At 45.6% G+C, this 27,013-nt stretch overlaps 1 protein-coding gene across 1 annotated transcript in view; it reads right to left on the bottom strand.

Moving 5' to 3' along the window:
* ITGAL (integrin subunit alpha L) overlaps nt 1-27,013 on the bottom strand; it is a 448,305-nt gene that overhangs the window by 28,235 nt on the left and 393,057 nt on the right. Inside the window, exons 22-24 of the mRNA XM_069244383.1 lie at nt 15,826-15,905; nt 7,543-7,626; nt 864-939 (exon numbers count right to left, since the gene is read on the bottom strand). Of these exons, the coding sequence (XP_069100484.1) occupies nt 864-939; nt 7,543-7,626; nt 15,826-15,905 (240 nt within the window). The remainder of the gene's footprint in view (nt 1-863; nt 940-7,542; nt 7,627-15,825; nt 15,906-27,013) is intronic.

Below are 27,013 nucleotides of genomic sequence, written 5' to 3'. Positions count from 1 at the left end.
AGTGCCTTATATTGTTGTAAGATGCCAACATTCAGCAGCTTTTTTCCATCTCATAGTTTTCACTTAGTAGAATTTGCAACTTTTGCTTGTGACATAGTTTTAGCTAGTCTGATTTTCTTTGCAAAATCTCCTTGTTGCTTGATGTTATGGCAAAGAGAAAGAAAGTGAGTCTCTGCGTGGACAGGCAACAGAAGCAGGGGTTGCGCGGCATGGAAAGCAGAAAGGGGAGGCTGGGACAGGAACAACAGAAGCAGAGGATGCTGCAACCACAGACGTTTTAAGGCATGGGCAAAGTCGGTAATTGCACAGGCCCCCCCCCTAGGAGAATTAACTTTCTTTTTCACCTTTCACCTTTTCCCTTATCTCAACGTCTCTTACTCTCCTCTATTTTCCTCTGCCTCTACTTCTGTCTTTCGTTACCCAAAGTCATCTTAAGGAGTTTTGTCATCCTTTTACTGACCATTTAGCATATGATTAAGCATTGTTTGGCACCATGTGAACTTAATTTATCAGAAAACAGGTACTAAAATTCAAAGTTGTTCTGGACAGGGGCCCCAAAAATATGCCTGCCCAGGGCCCCCAAATCCTTATAATGCCATTGGCTGCAACAGCAGAAAATAAATGCTAGGGCAGGAGAGTGGAAACAGGATGGGAACAAAAGAATCAGGGAATGCTGGGTCAGTAAGAGTGGAAGCAGAGTATACCAGTGCAGGGTCAAAAGAAACAGAAGATGGTTGGACAGGCAGAGCAGAAACAGGACTCAGGGGCAGTAGAGAGTGAGGATGCTGGGCAGAGACAACAGATAGACTGCGACAGGGCAGTATTAGAATTTGTGAATGGCAGTTGGCCAGGGCGCTCCTCACCTTGTAGGAATGCTTCACAGATTTTATCTCTTGGTTTCCAACGGTAAAGTTCACATACTTGGTGGAGCCTTCAAGCCTGCAATTGAAAAGCATAAAAGATTTCCATCTCCAGGCGCACACGGGATAGTCTGTGACCTTTAATATTCGTGTTAAAAATAGAACCAGCAGGAGTACAACTCTTAAAGCCAAAAGATGAGACTCATATAGTAAATAGTATGGCAGACTCAACTCTAATTGTCATCCTTATGGTAATGCTAGCTAAAGCCCCACCCCCTAATGTTTCGATTATCATGATAAGATCAGCAGTCATTGCTCCTCCCTTGTACATGGAGATCTGAGCCTCGGCGTGGCACCTGTCATGCTCTAGAAAGCTGCTGGTGCTACCAAGGGATGAAATGGTACTACTGTCTTACCCTCCTACTGGTGGCAAAAGGCTGTTGTGGTGACTGATGCTCTTCTGATCATAGAATGTGGAGTTGGCTGTATGCCTGCAACCACAAAAGACTCAGCTGTTAGTAGCACCATGCAGACTTCCCTGTGGGTGGATAGAGGATATCTTGTGGCATGGCCTGATGTGCGCAGCACGTATCAGCACACTGATGCTTTCCAGCAGTTCCTTGAAACCACTGGAACCACATAGGATGAGCTATTGACCGAGAGGAAGGTGCATGGCCAATGTCATCCTACTCACTCCACACCCAAGGACAATCCAGGCTTTGTGCAGGGTCAGGCAGAGAGAGGGATGCAGCTTAACATGTCATCACCAGGAATATGCCAGTGGGCTTGCACCTAACCTCATCAGCTGAATTTTCAGTAGGGTGTATGTGAAAATATCGTATACAGAAATATCCTATGAAATAAATATTGTGCCGTACACGTCTAAAAAAATAGTGTCCCAATGGGCACAGATTTCCATTATTAACTTCATTAGGGTAGTATTTTTAGAAAAAATATTTAGAACAAAATATTTATCTCAGATAATATTCTGACAGTGATGTTCTAGTGGATACATATTTCTGCAGATTCCCGACAAGCAAGGCAAGGAAAGAATCTGGCTTTCTATGCTGGATCTGTTCAGGACAGCTCCTGTACTATCTGGACGACCCCTTTCCCCCAAGGGGGCACGTTCTTGCAGACTTTGTGATTCCATAAGCCTCCTGTCACCTTATCTCCATATGGCTCTAGCGGCTAAGAAGTCAAAGTTTGACAAGCTGCCACTCCCTGTTAGGAAGAACCACCTTCCATGCTGCACAGACACTTCCAACAGAGAAGACTGTGGCACTACTCTTGATGTCGTCAATGTGAATGAATAAAGTTTGTGGGATGGGAGAGAAAGTTAACTTGACCTTCAATGATATTCCTTTGGTAGAACACCTCCGTAGGTCTCAGAGATCTGCCCAGATGGAGGGAATATTTGGCTGTGATTATAATACCCTCATAATGCCTGACAAAGCCAATGGCCATACAGAGGATGATGGCTCAAGGTTGATAACCCCCTCTCCACTATAATACTGATGCTGGTTTATATCTGGATTTACAGAAGGCAAGTGACCTTGACAATTATACAGGGACATCTCTGCTTTACAGGCAGTTTCCTCATTTATGACTGAAGTAGGAAAATCTGCTAAAGCCTTGGAATTTACCTTGCCAAACTGCGAGGCAAAGTCTAACATCTTGACAGATATGATGCAAGCCTCCTCCTCAGTGGATGAGGTCTTGTTTTCATTTAATGAGGCTCTCTTGAATCCTGTTTTACCTCCATTATAGAATCCCTTTAGGAGCCCAGCATTCCACAGACATTTAGCCAGGCGCTAAAGGACTTCCTCACCTGCTACCAGAAACTCTGTCTTTCCAATGGTTCTCGTTCATGCAAAATTCAAATGTTTTCTCCAAGGTGCCTCTCAATAGGGGGTCGAAGAAATTTGATTTTGTGGACCAGAACTGCTAATGCCTCCTACCTCCTGGCCTGTTCATGTCACTGGGAACTGGTATAACGTACAGTATCAGCTAGCATGACCACATGACAAAGATAGATGCTTTCAAATGATTCTTGAAGGGCAACCTGGGCTCTGGGGACACCATTGCTTGGTCCCTGGCTAAAGTTGTCATGCTGTTCCAGTGTGATTGGATGTGGTCCACTCATTTCTGCAGAGATGCTAGAGCTAAAGGAGTACATGATTCTATTCTCATTACTCTTTGGTGTCCATGAAAAACCAAGGTCTGAGACCTCTCCTCAGTCTCCTCCACCTCTTGAACTTATTCATTAACCGGGACAAATTTGAGATGCTGTCCACGATCTAAGTCTTACTGAACATGAATGTGATAAATGGGTTGGCATTCGTAGATCTCCAGGACGCATATTTTCATCTTCCAACTCTTCCTACCTATAGATGTTACCTGAGATTCACAGTGGGGTCCCAGCACTATCAGTTCACAGTTCTGTCATTTACATGTACAACCAGTCCATGCATCTACATGAAAGGGTTGGTGGTTGTGGTGGCTTTAGTGCACTTTAGAACTTGGTTGACTGCCTAGTTAAAGTTGAGTCCTCTGCACCGGTCATAGAACAACATCAGTAGACAATGATGCTCCTCCAGGACTTGGACTTTATCATCAACCCCAAAGAACTCAGTTCTCTCCTATGGAGCCGCTGACTTTAATGGGGGGTACTGGACATGATCCGTTTAAAGCCATTTACTTTTCCTCAGTGGGTTGGGAAAATTCAGCCGATAATTTTTAGATTTCTGACTAGGACTCGGATCCAGGGTTCTGCAGTACTTGTGTTTGCTTTGCCTAACAACTTCATTCATCCTATTGGTGCCATGTGCCAGATGGTGGCTGGGCCCTTCAGTGATCCTGGAGGTGAGAGTCCTTTGCTTGAGGAAAGTTTGATTGCTCAGTTGCAGATCTCCCATTCTGTTTAGCCAGATGTGCAATGGTGAATGGAGTCTTCCAACATTTTAGTGGGCCATAATTTCAGTCCTCTACAGACTCCTTTACCATGGTCAAGAAAAACCACCTCATTGGACTGGGTTGCTCATCTTCATGACATGACAGGGCAGGGTTCTTAGTCCATGTTGGAACAGTGCCTGCTGATAAATGTGCTCGAGCTGTGGGCAGTTAACTTGGCAATGAAGATATTTCTGCCTTCCATCTTGGAGAACAACACTTTGGACCTAATTAAGAGTTTGGAACTCCCGACAGCATGGCCGCCTCCTTCGTGGCAACCACCCCTACCGGAGTAATTAAGAACTTCCCGCTAGGGTCGATGGGCAGAAACCTCAGTTTCCACCTGCCAGCCTGGGGGGAAACAGGCTACAGTATTGTCTCTGGCGTGTAATCGAGTCGGCGGCAATGCTGGAGCCAGCACCCTTGAAATGTTTACTGTCTGGAAAGCAGACAGTGAGCATTGCGACGTTGCTGGGCAGGGGGGCCTTTGCAGTGCCCATGCCAAGTGCATAGGCAGTGTAGGGCCCCCCTGTGGCCCCTGCACCTATTCTCCATTAGCCTTTTCATGGCGGTGTTACTGCAATAAAAAGGCTGGAGGAGAACAAGGTAGTAATCCGCAGGGCAGCGCTGCATGCAGTGCTGCTCTGGCGGATTACAATCTCTGCCACCGCCAGGCCGCGGGATCATGGATATTGCCGGTGCTGGCGATTCCCTGGTGGTCTAACCACCAGGGTTTTAATGTGGAGGTCCTGACCGCGAGTGTGGCAGTTTGAAGACTGTGACACTCGTAATGAGGCCCTTAGATTTTGAAGGACACTACCACTGTCTAATAATAGACGGGGAAATGTGGGGTCATAATTTTCCAGTGGAAGTGGGCACACCATTGGGGATTCTTCCCAGTAGCAGCTCATATCACCGGCTTCCATCAGTGTGAGGGCGGACGCGCTCTGCTGTCTTTCACTGGAGGATCACGAGTGGGAGCTCTGCCCCAAAATGACAGATGTGTTCTCCAGATTGTCTTATGCTATTAATATATGGTATGAACGTGAGACCTGAATCAACTGTTGTATTTTTTTGGGGGGAAGAGGAGATACTGGTTCAGAAGCGATATTTCAATTTTTCTTGCAGAAGTGGCTGGTAATTGAAACTCAGTTTTCTCTGGGTTCAGGAGGAGGTCATTTCCTTCTTCCAATCCTCTAAGTGAGAGAGACAGTTTCTTAAGATGATGATGTCTTGAAGGTTTGAGGTTTTTGGATACAGTTGTGTATCATTGGCATATTAATGTAAGTTTAAGCCAGAGTCTCTCATAATCAGACCAAGTGGCTCCATCTAGTTGTTCATGTGCCGGAGCAACAATTGAGTCTTAAGGGACACACCAACTTCACTTTGCCAGTTATGATTTGTGTATAAAATTGTGATGAGCACTCCACTTGTTAAAGGCCCGCAGATTAGTTGATAAAAAATGTTAAACACTGTCACTTTAGTTCAGAATCTGACATGCATTGTTAAAAACTTTTACAGTAGCTGACTGATTGCTGAAACTGTCCATGGAGTCAGACTGGTCAGAGGCTATAGAGACTTCCTTTTCAAAGAATGAAATTAGTTAATTAGCTGCAATTGCCTCAGTGGCTTTTTCAAGGAAATGGAGATTGGAAATTGGATGAACGCTGGCAGGATTCAATGGGTTATGTTTGAGTTTCATGGGTAGCTGGTCAATTTGAGACCATTTATCAAAGTAGGGAAGATTCCCTGGCTCAGGAAAGCATTGATTAATTAAGACCAAGCAGTCTGGAAGAGGGTGAAATTGCTTTTAATGATCTTGGAGTGGATGTGGTCTAAGAAATAACTGGTTGGTTTGAGCTTTATGATGTTGATTTGTTGGCTGGGGAGATGTTGGAAACGTTCTTCCATGCTGCTTGGAATTTAGGTGATAAGGAAGGTGGTTTAGAGTTCAAATCATAATTCTCTCAAATTTTTCTGGATTTACTGGTGAAATCATGTAGGAATTTAACACATACATCTTTGGAGGGAGTTTCGAGCTGCTCAGGTAATTAATAAGTATAGTGCTCTGGAGATGTTTGAACCAGCAGTAATTGGTTCTTGCGGATGTGAGGACTTTGCCTTTTGGTTTATTTACTTGTAATTTTTTCTGAGTTGCTCTGGTTTGGATAACAATTGTTTGACATTCAGCTTTATCCACACTCTTCTTTGAGATTTTTAGAGCAGCTCAATACTGCTTGAAGAATCATGGTTAGGTTGGTTTGTGTCGTATTTGTCACTGTCCTTACTCCTGCTTATTCTCCACATGCCTCAATGAGTGTAGATAAAGTATTAGGAACTGACAGCCGCAAATCGGTTCGTCTCTATTGTACACTGGTGGTTGTCATGTCTGGAGATGGAATTACAGTTAAAGCTGCATGGTGCCACTATGCAGTGTTGGCTATTGCTGGGAAAAGCTTTTCCTGACCAGTCTGAAGCCTGGAAGGATAATTCACAATGTGAGGAATGCACAGAAAAATTATGTTTCTAGCAAAAATACATTTACAGAAAGTAAGAAACATTTTTATCTGGTACCAGACCTTCACAGTTGTATTTCTCCAACTTGGTGAGTGAACCTCCTGACAACCTAACTAAAGCCTCCTCCAATCTTGTACACTTGAACGTCTTACCAATTTAAAGGCCTTATGAGAGGGTCGATAACCTCATGGAACACATTAAGGGACCTAAAATATTAGACACCCTCTTCCACTTCCTTTTTAACTAGTAAACAGTACAGAGAAGCAGACTCTCAAACTGGTTAATGGCAGATGCAGTGTTTTTGAATGGGTACATGGCAGGGTGTGCAGTGTATGAACTCGTACAGGTCTAGAGGCACAGTTTATCTGAGTTGTCCATGGTATGACATGCAGTATTGATAGGATTAAACACTCTATTGGAGTGTAGTACACCATACAGGATAAGATGTAACTTGGTTGGTCTATTGCACCAAAAAGGTTTCCATGTGTTTGGCGGAATGCTTTTTTGACGGACTGTTCTGCTCTTGAGGGGAAGGTTGTGTTTTAATAGGATACACCTTTTTTGATGTGGTGTAGACTCCATGATTTGAGGGGGTAGGAGGCAGTGCCCTTAACATGGGATGGTGTCTTTAATGTGTTACATTGTCAATGGCGTGGTTTGCAAAGTTTAGTGGGTTGCCGTGTATTTGATGAAGTATGGTCGCTGAAAGGTGCCGTCATCAATTTCTGAGCTGCAGTTTATTTGGGGGGGGGGTGGTCTTTTAAGCCCTGTAATGCCTTTGATGGGGTAGACTGTTCTTCAGGGTCTGCAATGCTTGTATCGAGTTCAGCTTCTCTAATGGGGTACAGTACTTCATAGGGTGACGTTTATTTGATATGGTGTAGTGTCTTTAGAGGTGCAGTGTTTTAAAGAAGTAGGTTCTTTAGTGGGGTGCAAGGCTCTTAGGGGTTTGAGGCTGCAGATTGTTAAAATTTCATGGTGACTCTGATGGGCTGCATATCTTTGACAGGGTGCAGCACACTCACTGGGTATATATTTTTGAGGGAGCACAAGGCCTCTGAAGGGGCTCCTTTCTTTCAGTGTTGCACAGTAGTTTTAATGAGCATAATGTCTTTGACAGGGTGGACCTTCTTTGAAGAGATGTAGTTCATTTGAAGGGGTGTGGAACATATTATTGGATCACATAGTGATTTGCATGGGGCACTGTCCTTACCCAGTTCCGATGACATTGATTGCATACTTGACGGGAATGCGCAGTGATGCCTCGTTGTCCAACAAGGTCCCGTCCTCATAGTCACTGGAGAGAGAAACAGATCATTATTGAGGACCCAATGCAGTGCTTTCCCCATTTTGGATTACTTACAGCACCCACTCACAGATTCCTTTGGTGCACCCAGTTACATCAATGGCATCATGTCACGGTTGAGTTACTACACCAATGCCACTACACCAATGGCACTACATCAATGGTATCACTGCATATAATGTCCTGACATCATTTTAGGTGAATATAATGCAATTTAAATGGCAAATTACTTTAATTTAATTAAGGCTTAGAGGTAGGGTTATTAAAGTGTTATTTAAATTAATTAAATATTAATTAAATGTGTTTTAATTAGTTCAGGGTTATGGTAATGTTTTTCATTTTATATATATTAATTACAAAGTAGTATCAGGGATGGTAATTTAACTGAATGTAATAATAAAATGAAGATTTAGGGGTTTTTAATAAATGTAACTTAATACAAATGATAGGTTAAGATTGACATATAGATAAGTTAAGGTTACAAATTTAATGTGATATGGATAATATCACCTAATATATTCAGAATTTTATCTGATAGAGACTTTAAGCTGCAGATGCCTTACCTTTGATTTTCCCAGGAGTCAGGCTGGATCTGTTAACTTTTGCTGAGCAATACCATTTGCGTGCCCCATCAGGTGGTTCCATTCAGCTCTGCGTGGCATTGTTGGCACCGGATGTGATGTTGCGGCCACCTATATAAGTGCCACCCGGGCACGTAGGCATCAGTTCTTTCCTTTTCACGCCAGTTAGCGCAGATCCGCAGAAAGCTACCCCTTTGTTGCTTTTTGACAGGCCTTTAATTGACATTTTGTTGAGTTTTTTGCAAGTCTGTTGAGAATGTCTTTGAGGAAGGCTGGGTTCAAACAGTGTGGTGCCTGTCACCGTGCCATGTCAGTCACTGATCCCCATATCATTTGCCTGTGGTGCCTCAAGTGTGACCACGACTCCAAGTCATGCTCAGACTGCTGGGCCATGGAGCCAAAGGCTTTGAGAGAGCAGTCCCTAAAGCTGCTTGCGGCCTGGCAGTCGGCAACACTGGCATGCACGACTTCAAGAAGGTCTGGGTCCTGGTCAAGAAGGAGGTTGCAGGACTGATCTCGGAGTCCCAAGTCCTCTTCCTCCCAGTTAAGGTCCTCGGGACACTAAGGAAAGAGGCACAAGAAGAAGAAGTCCAAGAGGGCTTCGACTTCACCTCGTCTGTCAGCTGATATAGGCATTCTTGGGACGGTTTTGCAGAGCCGTTAAGCGGTTTTACTAGGCGTCTCCCCCCTTTTGCGGGGACTGTGTTGACACCCCTCAAATAAAGGAGTTCTATGAGGCAAAGCGCTGTGTATTTGAGTGGGCTCACCACTCTGGTGGGCCTTTGAGACCTGCAGGGTCAGATGAGACTCCAATTGGATCCACGCCATTGGCTTCGGCCTCTGCTCTGGCAGAGTCTAAGGGATCAGAGTCTGGATACGGACTGGCACTGGTCATACCCAGGTGACCTTCCCCGGCGCCTGTCACAGCACCAATGCTCCCGGTACTGCCAGCAGCCACTGCCGTCGCCAGCCCGATTCTTATACCCGATGATCTGGAGCCAGAACGGTGTTGCACAACACCTATTCCGGCACCAATGGCGCTCACAGGTGCCAGATCATTGCCTGGCCCTTATTTTAAAATGCCAGGCATGGGAGAAGAGTGGGAGGGGTCTCTGTGCCCTTTAGAACATCAGCTAGAAAGATCTATGGACTGGTATGAGGAGCTAGGAGAGGACAGTGGTTGGGACACCTCTCCAGACACTGGATTTCTCTCTTCCCCCATTGTAGCTGCAGAGAATGGAGGATCCTAGGCAATGGTGGTGCACAGGGCAGTGGAGGTCTTTCACCTCGAACTGCCCTCAGTGGCTGTTAAGATCAACATCTTGACAGAAGTGCTTCAACCTGGGGCTTCAACATCTGAACCCCTTTTGCCCTTCTCTGAGGCACTTTCAGACGTCCTGCTGGGCACTTGGTCCAAGCCCAGCACAGGGGCTCCTGTTCATAGGATGATTTCCTGATGCAATTGGCCCGCTCAGGGTGACCCTAGCTTTCTCAGCCAACACCCCAACCCTGAGAGCTTGGTTGTCCAAGTCTCTGCATCCCATGGCTCATTCCCTTCCGCTCCCCCGGATGGGGAATCCAAGAGGCTGGACCATCTTGGGAAGAAGTTGTTTCCTCCCACCAGCCTGGCACTGAAGTAGGTAAACACCTCGTGCTTATTGGGCCGTTTGTCCCATACTATTTGGGACATGGTTGCACAAGTGATGCCTCAGGTCTCGGAGGAGACCCGAGCTAACCCTTCCAAGCAGTAAAAGACGGGAGAGGTGCAGCTAAGTTCACCATATGGTGTGGCTTAGACATGACTGACTCACTGGGCAGAGTGGTTGTGTCAACAGTGGCCTTAGGGCGCCACACCTGCTGAGGACATCTGGTTTTTCAGGGGATGTCCAAGCAAATCTGATGGACATGCCCTTCAATGGCATTAGCTTGTTTGGCGAGAAGGCAGACTTGGCTCTGGAGCGCTTTAAGGACTCTGAGGCTATGGCCAAGTCCTTGGGCCTCTCGGAGACACCTCATCCATTGTCTGCCTTTCAGCCCCTTTTGTGGCTACTGAAGGGGCGTGGCACTGTGCCAGCCCTATGCCAGCCACCGTCCCTCGCAACCATTCTAGGGTATGCAAGGATGTGGGTGAGGTGCCTTCAGATCTAGAGGATCTGCTGACCACAATTTGTCTACCGGACAGCCCCCAGCAGCTACAGCCTCTAAGATCTCCTAGTTTGCATCTGCAGGACCATGCTTGCCCATTTGGAGGGAGAATGTACCATCATCTCCTCTACTGGAAGTCAATAACATCAGATGCATTGGTACTACAGATCATCTGGAAGGGCTGTGTTCTGCCTTTTCAATCCTTTCCTCCTCCTATCCCACCTACGTTTGAACAGCTGGTGGAGGATCATTTGTGTCTGCTTCGAGAGGAAGTTACGGCCTTATTGGCAAAGATAGCCATAGAAAGGGTCCTGATATCAGAAGTAGGCAGTAGTTGTTATTCCAGCTACTTTCTGATACCCATAAAGAACAAGGGTCTTCGCCCTATTCTAGACTTATGGACCGTAAATCTCTTCCTCAAGAAAGATGAGTGAATATGCCCATGTTGGCTCAGGTCTTGTCTGCCATTGACCCTGAAGACTGGTTGGCAGCACTAGACTTGGAGGATACGTATTTCCATATCCCAATCCTGCTGACCCACAGGTACTACCTGCGGTTCAATGTAGACCACTCTTTCAGTTCACTGTGCTGCCATTTTGCCTTAAAAGTGCCCCTCAGGTGTTCACCAAAGTGATGGTAGTGGTCGCAGCTCATCTGTGCAGGTTAGGGGTTTCAGTCTTCCCCTACCTCAACTGGCTGGTGGAGGCAAGTTCACCCCAGGAAGTAGTCTCCCACCTCCAGACTACAGCAAACCTTCTGTATTCACTGGGGTTCACTATAAACGTGCCAAAGTCACACCTGACTCCCTCTCTGATGCTCCCTTTCATAGGAGCAGTTCTGGATACAGTGCAGTTTCGGGCTTATCCTCCCAAGCAACGAGACCAGGATATTCAGGCTATAATATCAATGTTTCAGCCTCTGTCCTAGATTTCGGTTAGAATGACTCTGAGGCTGCTGGGCCTCATGGCCTCCTGCATCCTGCTGGTAAAACATACTAGATGGCATATGCGGGCTCGGAAGTCCGACCTGAAGTTCCAGTGGGCACAGCATCAAGGAAATCTCTTCGACATGGTCCAGATCTTGGGGGGAACTGTGAAAACCTGCACTGGTGATTAACAAAGCACAATTGGGTCAGAGGCAGACTCCTCTCTCTGCCCCAGCCAGACCTCACAGCAGTGATAGATGTGTCACTTCTGGGATGGGGCGGCCATCTGGGAGAGGTGGAGATCAGAGGACTCTGGTCTCTGGCAGAATCCAGCCTCCACATCAATATGTTGGAGATCAGGGCGATACGACTAGAGCTGAAAGCATTTCTTCCCTCTGTCAAGGGGAAGTTAGTGCACGTGTTCAATGACAACACCACCGCCATGTGGTACTGCAACAAGCAGGGTGGGGTGGGATCTTGGACCCTTTGTCAAAAGGCCCTGCGTATCTGGACATGGCTGGAACAGCAGGGAATAACCCTGATAGTTCAACACCTGGCGGGTTTTCTGAACACCAGAGCGGACAAACTCACCCGCTGATGTCTAGCGGATCATGAGTGGCATCTCTGTTCGGAGGTGGTGCAAGGTCTCTTTCAGCAGTGGGGAGAGCCTTGGTTAGATATACTTGCCTCTGAAGAGAACGTGCAACATCAGCAGTATTGCACGTTGGAGTTTCCGAAGCGGCACTTGCTTGGCGATGCTTTTCAGCGCAAGTGGAGCTCAGGCCTCCTGTACTAGTTTCTGCCCATACCATTAATGCCCAGAGTTCTCAAGAAGGTCAAGAATGACCGGGCCCAAGTAATCCTTATGGCTCCGGATTGGACACGGAGCGTCTGGTATCCCCAGCTTCTGAAAATGAACATTGATCCTCCGATCAGGCCCCCTTCAGGAGGATCTTCTGTCAGAGCAGCAGAGGAGGGTCCTCCACCGGAACCTGTCAACTCTGCGCCTTCATCTGTGGAGTTTGAGCGGCGGCAGTTGACATCTTTTGAACTTCCTCCTGAGGTCTGCAATATTATCTTGGCAGCCAGGCATTCCTCCACAAAAAGGATATACGCCTGCCGCTGGTGAAATTTTGTAAGCTATTGTACTGAGAAGTTTATAGATTCTCTCACTGCTTCTTTGTCTGATATTCTTATTTTCATTCTTTCTCTTGCCCAACAGGGTTCCTCCCTGGGGACACTGAAGGGCTAGCTCTCTCAGCTTTTTTGCTGCTGCTTGATCAACCCTCTCTTTTCAAAGCCCCTTTTGTAAATAGATTCCTTAAAGGGCTTGTAAATGTTTCCTCCTACGCCCTTTGTAATGCATCAGTGGGATCTCAACCTAGTTCTCACATATCTCATGTGCACTCCTTTCGAGCCATTGCACAACTGCCCCCTCTGTCTGCTCACCATCAAGACAGACTTCTTAGTGGCAATAACATCTGCCTGGAGAGTGAGTGAGATACAGGCCTTATCATCTAAGCCGTGTTAGCTCACTGTGTTTCCAGAAAAGGTGGTGCTACTGACCTGTGCCTCTTTTCTCCCCATAGTGGAGACCCCATTTCATCTGGGTCAAACTATCACCTTGCCCACCTTCTTTGCTCTCCCATATCCCTCTAAGGAAGAGGAGAGACTCAACCGGCTGCACCCAAAAAGAGCGTGGCTGTTCTACCTTGACCACACAAAAGAATTTTGCGTGGATGATCAACTCTTTGTGGGGTATGTGGGAGCAAAGAAGGGACGGTCAATACAGAAGCGGATCATTTCGTGCTGGGTCATTCTCTGCTGCACCCTTACTAAGAAGCAGCCCGCTGAGGGGATAAGGGCCCATTCCAACAGATAAAAGCTGCAGACCTGGCATTAGCATGTGGAGTCGCAGTCCTGGACATCTGTCAGGCAGCAACGTGGGCATCCCTGCACATTTTTGCCAAACATGACTGCCTGGACAGTCAGGTCCACAGGGACAGACATTGAGCCTGTTCCATTCTGCAGGACTTGTTAGTCTAAAACACTGTCCACAGACTAGCACCAGGAGGATATGGCTTGGGTAATCAAAGGTAAGCAATCTGCAGTTAGAAGTCTCTTACGTACCTTTGGTCATGCATTATCTGGTAGAGACTATCTAGCTGGAGATTCCTTACACCCACCCATGCATCCCCGCTTTGCAGACTTGTTACTAGGGTTAGGGTAATCCCTTTTTCAGGGCCCTAGTTTTGACACACATTGCACCAGTTCTCATCATGGCTCTGCGCTTCTGGTGTGGGAAGTTATGGTAAAAGTAACTGATGTCTGTGCACCTGAGTGGCACCTAAATAGGTGGGCATGACGCCATATCCGGCGCCAACGGCTCCATGCAGAGCCGAATGGAGCCACCTGACGGAGCGGCAAGGGGAATTGCTCAGCAAAGGTTTCTGGATCCAGCCTGACGCCTGGGAAAATAACAGGTAAGGAATCTGCAGCTAGATAGTCAATCTACCAGATAACGTGTTACCGAAGGTAAGTAACATGTTCATCATTCTGAATTAGGGGTTATGGTCATGGTTAAATATCTGACTTTGATATCTATTTAAAATGTCTAATTGTTATGGTTAAGTATTTACATCACTTATAGGCAGTGGCTGCCGCCGCAAATCTCAAGGGGAAGTGTGTCTGGGGCAGTTTGACGGAGGGGGGAAATTAAAAAAACAAATAAATAAATAAATAAATTTACCTTGGACCGCTGTCTCCCGCCGTCTCTTGCTGCCTTACTCCTGTTTCCTCGATGTGGTGTCCCAGCATTCACTACGACACCAGCACAAGCTCCCCAGCCATCCTGGTGCTGCTTTCATGCTAAACCTAGCATGAAAACAGCATCAGGATTGGTCTGAGCAGCTCAGACTGCCGCTCAGACACAGCCCTGGGATCTGTGTAGTTTCTCCAGCCCGGCTGTTAAAGATTAAACACAGCCAGGCTGGAGAAACCTAAGCGCGCATGCGCACTTAGGTTCACTCCATTCCTCCCGACACCTCCCGTGGGCCAGCCCTGCACTCCCTGCACTGCTGGCTGAGCCAGCAGCAGAAAAATAAAACAATAGTGAACTATCTCAGCCACAGGGGCAACGTTCCTTCACCATAGTGAAGGATCCTCCTCTGCTTATAGGTTAGATTTAGAGTTAGGTTACTTTTTTATTTAAATTGCTTGCACTGAATTAGAGAAAATTTTAGGAATATTGCTAGGGTAACATTAAATATACTTATTTAATTTTATTTAAATTCATTGACAGTTAGGGTTAGGGCAGGCATAGAATTTGTGTAAATGCTAGTCTTTACATCTATTTTAACGTAACTTAAGGTTAGAACATTTGTCAGGGTTACAAAGCACCCCAAGATATGACTTAATATCTGCTGCCAGAATTCTGTAGGTGAGGGTAAATCCCTGCAGAACTGCCCACACCTGCAACACCTATTTGTCCTGAAGCTTATCCTGACTTAGAGAGGGCAAAGTACAAGACTGGAGAGTGAGCACTTCTAGACTATGGATTAGAGATCCATCTTTGGGTTCTCAAGCCTGAAGACATCGAAGGAGATAAGCCCTTTAATAAGATTGAAGGGAGAGGTGAATATTGGATGCTGAGAAAGAGAGGTGCTTCCACCATCAAAAGAAGGAAGACTGGAGAACTCTTCTCTGTAGTATTATGTCTAGCTCTTGAGGCTTCACCTGGAGCATTGTATCAGCTTCAACTACCATGCTTGGCCTATTGTGCCTTGTTCTGGTAAGATACTTCAGTGAATTAAGAGCTCACTTCTGAGACCAATGCTCAACCTGAATGCTGCACAGGGCCTACACGGCCTGCCACACTTTTGAGGTAAAAAAATGGGTACCATGTGTTAACAGTAACACCTGCTATTTAGAATACTTTGAAATGACAAATATTTTTAAAAGTGCTATTTACAAAACATGTTAATATTATTTTGGTTGATATGTCCACTTCTGGAGGCCAAATCTAGAATACACTGTCTTTTCTGGAGGCCTCATCAGGAGTGTAATTCCATTGGAGTGCTGAATGAGGGATCCTCAGCCTGAAAACAGCCCTGACCCCAGTACATTGTTGAGAAATGAAGCAAAATACTATTTACCGAAAACCTTTTTCAAAAGGCATCTAAAAGTGTCACCTTCACCTATTTTGAATACAGTTCCCACAGGGTATCACCAAGGTTCATCCTGGCATCGATCTGTGGTAGGTGATCATGGCATGTGACTGACTTTGCCCGAGCCTTGCTATTTATTAGGCAAGGCTGCTAGCCAGAAATTGTTCAATTCTTCTTGCAGGTTGTACATCTCTGGGGCTGGAGATTTACAAATGAGTCAGGAGAGTTGAAAGCAAGAAGTTCCACGTTTAACTACAATTGCACTACTAGCATGAAAGGAATTATTGGAGGGATCAATAGATAAATGTGTGTCCAGGAGAACACTGTGAGGAGACACAAAAAGCAGATGCTTTTGGCAGGACTGGCTTCTTACCTGCTGACTGAGGTCTTCATGTCCAAAAAGTCCCCCCAAGAACTGTTGCCAAGAACGTCAAACAGGAATGAAAGAAGGGTCTGTGGAATGAAAGGATGATAGTCGTCAATGACAGACCTTAGTAAGTAAACGATACTCTGTGAGGAAGACTCTGGCTCTCTTTGTGAGACATCCTGTCAGTGGTTCACTATGGCTGGCTGTGTATGTACTGCACGTTGTGAAGGCACACTATGACAGTCAATATATGGTTGATTAATCATGGTGTGCAGTGTGTTCAAATGTCCTGGGACTGTAACAGTTGTGATAAATGTGCCCCAGAGTCCTTAAACATTCAAGGCCTGTTTTAATTCTTGGAAGTAAGGATACTCCGTCACAAAGGCGTCTGAGTATCCTTACTGCCAAGATAGCGTTCCGCCCACCAAAGTTAGATGCCGGCGGACCATAGGTTTAATCACAGCAGATACTACTCCATCTCTGCCATAATTTAACCTCTCTTACGGCCCTGTGGAGAAAAGGGCATGGGAGGCCATGGGAGGCAGACCTGCAATTCTGCCCACTTAGTTTAGATGAGCAGAAGTAGGGGTCAGTATTCACTTCCTCTCACCGCCAGGAACTCACTGACGGTAATGGGCATTGACTCCCATGGCGAGGGGTGCATTTAATTTTTTCTTTTCAAAAAGAAAATTTCTAAATGGGATTTTCTTTTTGAAAATTAAAAGAAAACTGTTTGGTGCAGGGCTCCGTTCTGCTGGCGGAGCTCTGTACCAAGCCGCTAAATGCATTGACAGGAACCAAAGTGAGGCAATTCCCGTCATTGCTTTCTAAATGACTGCCAGCTTGGCGATCATTTATATATATATATGGTGGGCGGCTTATTCCATCGCCCTGGTGAAACAATGGGCCGTCCGCCAGGAATTAAATCTTGCCCTCTGTCTTTACGTACTATTGTTTTGATTTTAGGATGGGGAGTGCCCGTAGCAGCTTGGGAACGCATTACCACTATCTGGCCAAGAAATTCTCCATGCAGGAGTCTGCACCCACGCCAAAGCCACCCAAGAGCGTCTATGCGTTTAGCTCAGGGGGTTGAGTGGGTGTGGGGACTCGAGGAAGGCATTCTTAGGCCGGCCCAAGCGCTAGGAAGTGCCTCATTTGGCAGGCTGTGAGCGACGGTAAAGGTGCAGCCAATCCTCCTCGGCCTCTGGTCTGTTTGGAATGGCTTTGCGGCCCCTGCGTGGAGAGCCCACACTTTCTGGCGTTTTCGGATGTGCAGTTGAAGCTGCTGTCAGTACCTGCCCAGTGTGAACAGGCTGTACCATCGCACCGGTAACCAGAGGTTTTGACAAAGAAGCTGTGGCACGTCGGTAAGGAGATTTTATTTATGAAATATACGTTTGTTCCCATTTTTGGAGCATGAAACCTGCTTGAGTTAGAGACACTGGGAGAGAAAGCTGGATGTTTGCTCGCTGGGCGCAGTGTTGGAGTAGGTAAGAAAAGAGTATCGGAGCTGTGATCCTGAATGCCGTGGGCAGGGCAGGTGTGCTTTATAGGTGGGGCCAGTGTGCTTGGTGGCGGGGACACAGATCTGGCTAAAAAAAACAGAAATACTCAGAAACTTTCTTGTACGTCATTCACACATTCAGGTAAATGCGGAGAAAATAAAACATACTTCTTAAAAGGAGAATAAATGCAATTTAAGGTAATCATCGGGAAATTCACTCTATTATGTTATGAAAGTTCAAATTATTAGTGTGATTAGGGCAGATTTCTGCTTTTTTAACCAATAACAGAATTTAATCCTGCTTTATGCACTAGGGAATAGTGACATGCATATTTACAGTGATACAAGTGATTTTAAAGTTGCATTACCCACAGTATAAGATAGGCTGCTGAAAATTGTGCAAAAAGCTTTAGCATTTGTTAAAACAAAGTGCTTCCAAACTATATAGTTTTAGTAATAGGGAATCAGACTGCATGTAGAACAAACTTTTTTTATTACTTTCCTTTCAGGAGGACGCAACCTAGAACTTGGCTGGTAACATCCTTACATTACCTCTCAAAAAGAATGAATCTTTGTCACTATGAAGCTTCAAATGAGCCAAATAATTAAAGTATTATAGCATTTCTAAAGCAGCCTTCAGATTTACTGATTAACCAATTGTACACATGTACATTTCTTTCAGGTAGTAGGCATCCTAGTGAGAAGGCATGTCATTTTCTTGTTTTTTTAAATCTGACAATCTCCTCCTTGTGTTTGCAGTTCAGGAGCTCCCCCCTCTCTGCTCTTTTGGTGTTCGGAACCTTATGGACAGTATTTACTGTTCAGGAATAGTTGATTTTTTTAAACAAAAAGTAGGGGAACTGTTTTGTAAATATTTTAAAAAATTGGGAATATCGTTCCAATAGTTCCCACCCACTTCAACCACTGGGTGCGCAATAACAAGAGTTTTAGTTTAGGATGTCATGTGGGACCTCGCTGGCTTGACACTCAAAGTTGACAATGGTGGTCATTACGAGTCTGGTGGTCTCATGACTGGCAGACTCGCGGTGGCGGTGGAACCGCCACATTATGACTGTGGTGGAGCCGCCATGGTCAGACCACCGACACTGCCAGGCTGTCGCAAGCCAGCAGCCTGGAGGTCCGGGTGGTTTCACATCCTCCAGGGCAGTGTTGCTTGCAGTGTCGCCCTGGGGATAAGGAGTCCCCATCCGCCAGCCTTTCCATGACAGTTCCCGGAGGTTAAAGGCTGGCGGAATGGGGGACTCGAGAGGCCCCTGGGGGCCCCTGCACTTCCCATGCACTTGGGATGGGCAGTGCAGGAGCCCCCATGCACAGCCCCCTTGCGCATTCCATTGCCTGAATTCCTGGCAGTGGAATGCGCAACAGGTGCTGCTGCACCCGCTGCACCGCCACATTGGCGCCGGCTCCATTAGGAGACGGCGTCAGTGTTAAGGCCCTGTTCACTGCAGGGCCGGCGGGCAGAAACACTGTTTCCTCTGGCCCTGCGATGAAGTCCGATTAGTGCCGGCGGGGGTCACACAGCACAGGCGGTTTGAGGGCAGGAAGAGTTTGGCGGGCGGCCTCTGCCGCCAGCCAAACTCTTAATGACCACCATAATGTTCTAACTGAAGTGATGCTCTAGTGTGTAGTCAGTTTACTTTTAACAGAGCCTGTTTTGGTGCAGTGATCTTGTGTGATCAGCGTTGAGCACTGCCAGTCTGATATTTTGATGTTGCTAGTTCCCACGCATAGATGTAGTTATCCCATAGCGCCAATGCTTTTTTCCTGACAGTTGTACATTATCTTCGGGGCATTGAACAAAATATTCTTGTATTTGCCGATTAAAACACAGTTGGTGAAGTATGTAGCTGGAGATGTATATGCTTTTTAAGCAAACAAAGCACCAAAACATACATATTCGCAAAAAATATATATCATTCAAATAATATACTTTGCAGTGCTTCTTTTTATCTCTGCATTTGCCCGATTGGCCTTTTTAAGGTAAAGCCAACATGAATGACTATCTCAGCACTTTTTTAAAGCTACAGGCCTAAAGCTTCTGAGCTGTTGTGTGCCGGGAAGGAGTGCAAGGGGCAGGAGCCCTTTAAAAACTGAATCGCGCTCCCGCCGTTGCGGGAAGCGCTGTTGTGTGCCGGGAAGGAGTGCAAGGGGCAGGAGCCCTTTGAAAACTGAATCGCGCTCCCGCCGTCGCGGGAAGCGCTGTTGTGTGCCGGGAAGGAGTGCAAGGGGCAGGAGCCCTTTGAAAACTGAATCGCGCTCCCGCCGTCGCGGGACGCGCGCAGGCGGCGCCCGGGCAAAGCCCGGGCCAAGGGCAGGCCCGTCCTTGCCCGTCATTGCCAGGAAGAGGCAGGGCAGGGCCACCCCCCTGACATCCACTCCAAGACGTCTGGACCAGGCAGCCAACTTGTCCAAGGCTGTCTGAAGGAGAATCCAAGTTCCTCTGCTCGGTGCGTGGGCAGCCTTTCCATTGAGCCTCAGGTCCCAACAAGCACGTGGAAAATCATCAACCTAAGCCGGATATTCGCAGGTTTTCATTGTACTCAACGAATTTCTTTTTTACAGCGCACCATATAACTGCCTATTGAATCTCGTTTCCTGGAGGGCGCACGGAGGCGGCTCCACTCCTCTTCTAAGGGCAGGAGCCTATAACTCACTACCCGTCCTGTGCTCGCCAGCGCCCGAAAATTGGTTGGGCCGGGCTATATACTTCGGGTCTTTGACTTTGGACTTGTTTCTGGGTCTTGAGACCAGTAGGGTCTGTGAAGCTCATAAATCGCGTTGTATTTTTTCTCCTTTTTGTTTTTTTAAATTTCCCCTGTATTTATAGTGGCAGAGGGTGGGTCCCAAAAGCCTAAATATCCTTATAAGCCGGGGGCTCACTAGAGGACCCTGGTCCTAAGGATAATGGGTCGACGACGAGGGAGGGGGTTGGAAGGAAAGCAGCATTCTAACAAAACCCTAGATGGATTCCTGCAAAAGGCTGTTGGGGAACTTGAAAAAGAAATAGAGTTAGTGCAGCGACGCTTAGCTATCCCCCCTCCCTCAATTAATAGCCTAGATCATGATAGCTCTGCTCCACAGTCCCAGCTGCGAACAGAATTACAGTCTGTACTGACTTCCCCTCTCCCCTCTTCCTCCAAAATCCCCCAGGAGTTTCAGGACGAAACTCCAAACGTAATCACCACCTGTGCCGCGCCAAATTTGTTGGCTCGGAGTCCCCCTAATGAAGGCCCCTTCACCCTAGTAGATTCTAATACCAAAGGAAAAAGGAAACGAAGGGAACCCGCTATTAAAAACAAACGATCAAGGACTTTGAGCCCCTTTAATTTGGCTCAGCCATCCAATAAGGATGCAATTTTAATCCCCTCACACTACACCAACGACCACTTGGCAAATGAGCATACCAGGGATCTCATAAGAGATGAGCTTACAAAACTTTTCCGCCCTATTTTAGCCCGCCTTCAAACAATTGAGGACAACTGGAAAGTCTTATCAATAACCAGTTACCAATAACTGCTCCACCCGTAGAAACTCAATCTCATCCCCCCCTTAATCATGACCCTACTATTACCAAAAGACCCACTGGCCAAATACCCAAGATTTCTCTTTCCTCTTTAAACCAAGATTGGCCCAGCTCCGTCAAAGCACCTAGTATGTCAATGAATAAGCCCCACATGGTCCCAATTCCCCTCCCAAAAGGAACCGCCCCATGGAATAACCCAGTAATTAATCTGGGAGAAGGTAACCCCACTTTGGAGCACCCTCCACTAGGACCCCTGAAGAGGGGCAAGATCAGTGGTATGTTAGATCCAAAAGTGCTTCATTTACCACCAGAATCATGTCCATTGGTTCTCATCATAACGAATGTACCTGAACTCAAACCTCATCTCACCGAATCTTTCGCCGAACTTAAAAATAAGGTCATTCATTGGTTGCACGCGAACGCGGGGTTTGCTTTCCCCATGATACCCTCAATATTGATGGTAAGAAGGGTAGGATGGGTGGGTTCCCTAGCGAAGGTCGGTTCAGGGGACTGCATTGTTATTAACTTTAACTCTCCTGACCTTGTCCAACGGCTTTTTTTAAATGCTAATAGACCTTATCCTATAATTGGCAAAGCTTCTCTTTGTAGGTTACAAGTGTTTTATCCTCCCCCTATGCCATCTTGGAGTAGACATTCGCCGCCATCACATGGGGTTCCCCCCGCTATCCATACACAGTCTATCCCTGTATTCGGCCCTAGATGCCCTTCATCATCTCTTTCTGAGACAGACTGACTAGGAGATGACCTTTCGGAAGTGGCTCCGAGTTTTTGTGAAGTTGAGGACATTCACCTTACGGTCCCCAGCATCTCTAACTTTGTTGTCCCTTTGATCTTGGCAGATTTTGCTAACCAGGGTTCACTCACAAGCACCATGTGCCAAGCAAGCGAGGAATGTACTCCTAGCCTGTCAATCGTTCCTTGTATTGTGGGGTCCTCCCGCATGGCCAATCTACCAATTGCAAATATAGCTGGGGTTACATCCAGCGAGGTGAACAAGGCACAGAGTGAGAAAGCTACTGGTTCTAATATACCTGAGGGAAATAGCATGGTTCCTAGCAGTATCCCCCCCTGCAGGAAATATCCCCAGAACAAAGTATGGCCCACAAAAACAGAGGATCTCGATAAGGTACTCAGCTGGAATATAGCAGGGTTGGAAAGCAAACTACAAAGCCCAGGATGGGGCAACTTTATCGATGATCACCTGATTTGCCTCTTCCAAGAAACGTGGGCACTGGAACCCAAATATAGACTAGGCTTTAAAAGCTATTGGGTTCCAGCATGCAAGTCATCTTCTGGGAGACCATCGGGAGGGCTGCTTGTGTGGTTAAATAGTTCTCTTAGATGCAAGTCAGAAGAAATAGATATGGGTTGCCCTGATTTGCAAGTCCTATTAATTACGATTTCTGAAGAGAGACCTTTACTATTAATTAATATCTATAATTGGAATGTGAGCTCCCATCCTGATTCTGATGTCGTGTCCATTCTGGATAGTTTCCTTAAAAACAATTCCTCCTCCTTTGTCTTGATTGGAGGGGACTTTAATGTTACTTTCGAACCCAATCCCTTAGTTCAAGGGATATGTAAAGAAGAGGATGCCTATTGGGGCATCCCTTAGCTAGTCTCCAACAAAAGACCAAGACTGAACAAATCTGCGCGCTTACTGGCTGATATCACACTAGCTCACGGCCTCCGAGCCTGTAACGGTCGCTTGCGCTCGGATGCAAATCTGCAAGCTACCTTTAGGCGCGGTGGGCACAGTAGTCATATTGATTATATACTTCTTGACATCCAATTGTGGAGCCATATGCTCGATATGAGGGTTCAAGAGCAGATCGAGAGTGATCATGACCCGCTGATCCTATCGACTAGAGGTCTCTTCCCTTCGTTTAAAGTGCCCCACTCTAAGACCTATGCTCCTCAGCTGGCCCTAACAAATAACAGACGCAATCTAAAATGGGAATCTGTTACTTCTTCCCCTAAACACGTGGCATCTATATACAATCTGCTTGCCAACCAAATGGAGTGTATGATTTGGCTTAGCGAGGATGGGGAGGGTGACCGACTCTTAGCAGCCCACACTGAATTGTTTCAATCTTTAAAGCACCTTTTTACAAAAAAGATTTTCAACAACCCAAATAAAAAGCACTGCGCTCCCTGGTTCAACAACTTTTGCAGGGAAGCACAACTATCGCTTCTGAAAGCAATTAAAGAAGGCCATGCTGAGCTGTTAAGAATAGCCAGGAAAGATTACAAGAAGGAATGTTCCAAGGCACGCAGAAGCTGGGAAGAGGCCAGATGGGTTTCCATTCTGGAGACTGCTAAATCCAATAACACATCTAGGTTTTGGAAACCAATAGCTGACGACTGCAGTGATTCCCCTGCCGCACCCGGCTCCTCAATTCTCTCAGCAACATGGGTAGAGCACTTTGGGCAACTATACGAATCTGAAGCATCTCTGTGGGCCCCTGATGCCTCGATATCCCAAGAGACCACCCCGATTATATTCTCTCTAACCGAAACAAGAGCAGCAATAGATTCATTGAAATGGGGAAAGGCCCCTGGCCCAGATAAGATTCCTGGTGATTTATACAAGTCAAGACCCGACATATGGGCTCCATATCTCAATCTTATCTACAATGCAACTGCAGCGGGGGCTCCCGCTCCACCTACTTGGAAAGGGGCGGAAATTGTACCCATCTTTAAAAAAGGAAATCCCAACATCCCCGCCGACTATCGTCCGATCTGTCTTCTTGATAACTCCCAAAAAATGTATGCTAAACATCTCCTGCTCCATCTTGACGAATGGATTAGGGAGTCTGAAGCTCTCTCTGACCTACAAGTGGGATTTAGACCTGCAGTGAGTACAGTTGACCAAGCCCTAAGATTCCTGTCAATAAAATGGAAGAATGTTGACCTGGGGAGGGGTAATCTCTATGTGGTCTTTATAGATCTCAGAGCCGCATTTGATTTGATCCCCAGGAACTTGCTGTGGTCAACATTATCAAACATGGGAGTGCCATCTGGTCTTCTGAAACTCATTGCCCAACTACATGAAAATACTTTCGCTCAAATTAGATGTGGGCAGGGGGGAGAGCTGACTGACCCCGTAGCTATTAAAAAAGGAGTTAGACAGGGATGTGTTCTGGCACCCACTCTTTTTCTGCTCTATATCAATAATTGCATCCACTACTTAGAGAATTGCACAAATGATTCACCTAAACTGGTTGGGAAAAAAATCCCGTGTCTGCTATATGCAGATGATACAATTTTGCTATCGAAATCGCCAATGGGAATCCAAAATCTGATCAACCAATTCTGTGTCTATTGTAGTGATTATGGTCTGGATGTAAACGTCAAGAAAACAAAACTTATGATATATAGCACTTCAAAGAAACGACCGCGCGTTAGAATAGAAATGAACTCGATTCCGTTGGAGAAAGTAGAAGAGTTCGACTATTTGGGTATAAGACTATCATCTACAGGCAAATGGAAGGCAGCCATTGACAAAGGGGCTCTTATTATAAGCCAAAGAGGTGGGGCCCTTGTCCGTAGATCTAGAAAGGCTCCGAGCCCCCCTTGGAACATACTTGCGGAGATTTACAATGTTCAAATCCGAGCGGCAGCCCTATACGGAGCGGAACTTTGGGGATCGCACAAAAACCTGGACATTCTGCAAACTAAAGAAAATAACTTCCTTAGACAGGTGTCCCGGTTAGGTATGGGCACACCAATGATCCCTCTAAGGCTCGACCTTGGTTTAAATAGCATTAAAACCACAGCGGCCCTAAGACCGCTCTCCTATTGGATTCGTTTATGGAAATCTGTTGAACTCGAACCATATAGGTTGGCTATAAGAGAGCTCATAGCCGCTCCCCAGGCACTGGAGAAAATTCCATGGTTGAAGGAGATGAAATCTGCCTGGGATAAATTAGGTCTTCCCCACTACTGGAAAGATCCGGATCTAATCCCCAACAATGCAAGGAAACTTGTTATAAGAAGATATTGGGAGAAAGTTAATGAAGACTCCCTGCACCAAAAGGGGGCGGGCAGGCTAACAATGGAATTTCTCCAACTTAAGCACGAGCCCTGGGCTGAGAACTTCTTGAACCTTCCTATGCCCCCGTATGCCCGTGTTCTATATCTCCAGCTAAGATATGGTACATTGCCTACTAATGGTTTTACGGCCCACTGGCCATCTAACATCGCCTTAACTGATAGATGTATCTCTTGCCAATACTGTAAAGAAACAAATGAGCATATACTATTCTTCTGCCCTTTGTATAAGAGTCCCAGAGGGAGGTGGATCATTCCCCTCTGCAAAAATTTATCATTGCAGGATAGAGCAAACGTCATCAGAATCTGCACATATGATACATCCTCCATGGTAGCTATTGCAGTTACCAAATTTCTATCGGAGGCTTGGCTCATCCGTCGCAGGTTTATTGTATCAAAGGGCATCTGAGCTATCCTGACAATAGTCCACAGAAGGAGTCCCAACTGTTATATTCTATGTAGTATCAGCAGGAATACTACATTGGGAACTTGCTGCCCTCTGTATGACTAATAGTGACTGTACAAGCTTTTAGTGCCATTTTCACAGCTGAAATCTGATAGGCTTCTTGACAAAGTATTGTACATCTGAACAGGATCTCCATTTGTTTTTCGAACTGACGTAGGCTGGGTCTTATGGGAAAAGAGCCGCACACATTGGTATGATAGATAAAACTTTTATATCCTAGCTTTTACCGTTTTTAATTTTCTTACCTTTTTTAGCCATGTTTTACCCCCATTTATTGTATTTTTATCTATGATCAAATGCCTAGTCTTGTTGATTTCCTTGCTATATTGTTCTGATTACCATTGGTTTTTATATTGTTGTTACGAATTTCTAACACATATTATTTATTATGTAAGATTATGTAAGATTGTTATCTCTGTTATCCTAAATGGTCCAGATTCCTAGACCGAATAAATTTAAATAAAAATAAAAAAATACTCAGACTTAACAGATACTGGCCAAACTACCCCTACCCCACTAGCCATTAAAAGGCATGCCGGGCATGTTTCTGACACTAACGAATCACAACTGCCTTTCATCAGTCAACCATACAGTTCCCGTAAAATCATAACGATGTTACCGGACCTGCAGGTCTAATGACTTGAAATTTAGCCCACATAGAGGGTACACGTGACCCCCGAATTGCCTCTCATGTTACTAATAGCATTGTCTTTAGGGCAGGGCAGGAATGTTTCTCAGTTCATATTTGAAAACTCTCACTTTTATTAAATACATTAGAAAAGGTTGCAGTGTAGTACACGGGGGTTACAGACATTTTTGATTGAATGACCACAAACTTTGACACTCACATACAGTTTTACTCATAAAACTATACAGCATACAAACGATAGTGTGGAAATCAGGTTTCAGCAAATATTTATCATTTGCTCATCACCAAGTATTCTGATTTGCTTTTATACTATTAAAGTCTTTGTTTACATCTCACTTTAGAATTATGACAAAGCACTTTCCTAACTACTGAAATGTATTTTAAAGTATGTGTACACTTAATTTACAAGTTATTTAAATATTTTGTGCCCAGCATGATTGTCAGACAGTTCACGTTAGAAAATCCTCTAACTTTGCAGTCAGAAAAAGAAAAGTAAACAACAATTTCATGAATAAAATAAACAAGAATAAACATTAATTACTTAGAACACATAAGCTGACATTTAACCCCTGTCTTTATACCACAGCAAATCTGACAAGATATTACAAGGTTTAAAGTTTCTTTCTCAACGAAGTCTCTAGCAGCAATGTCTGATTCACAATGGTAACATACACTTCTGTGTTGAGTTTACACTTTGGAGTAAGTTTACTATTTTTTGGTATTCACAAACTGCACTTTTGTAGTAACTAACACTTCTGCGGTAGACCCAGAGCTACACATAGCCAACCACTTTTACTACAACACCATCCCATAAATAAAGCAGCGGTAGTGACTTACTACAAAAGTATAATTCACAGGAGCAGCTCCTCCGCAGTGGCTGTGGGGCCTCACCCCTCCGGCTGAGCCAGCAGATTAAAAATAAAACAATAGCTTGCTATCATTTTATTTTTCATAATT

This window comes from Pleurodeles waltl, chromosome 7 (genome assembly GCF_031143425.1).
Source record: "Pleurodeles waltl isolate 20211129_DDA chromosome 7, aPleWal1.hap1.20221129, whole genome shotgun sequence".
NCBI lineage: Eukaryota > Metazoa > Chordata > Amphibia > Caudata > Salamandridae > Pleurodeles > Pleurodeles waltl.
Note: the sequence above shows the minus strand (reverse complement) of the source record. Positions and strands in the feature narration are given on the sequence as shown.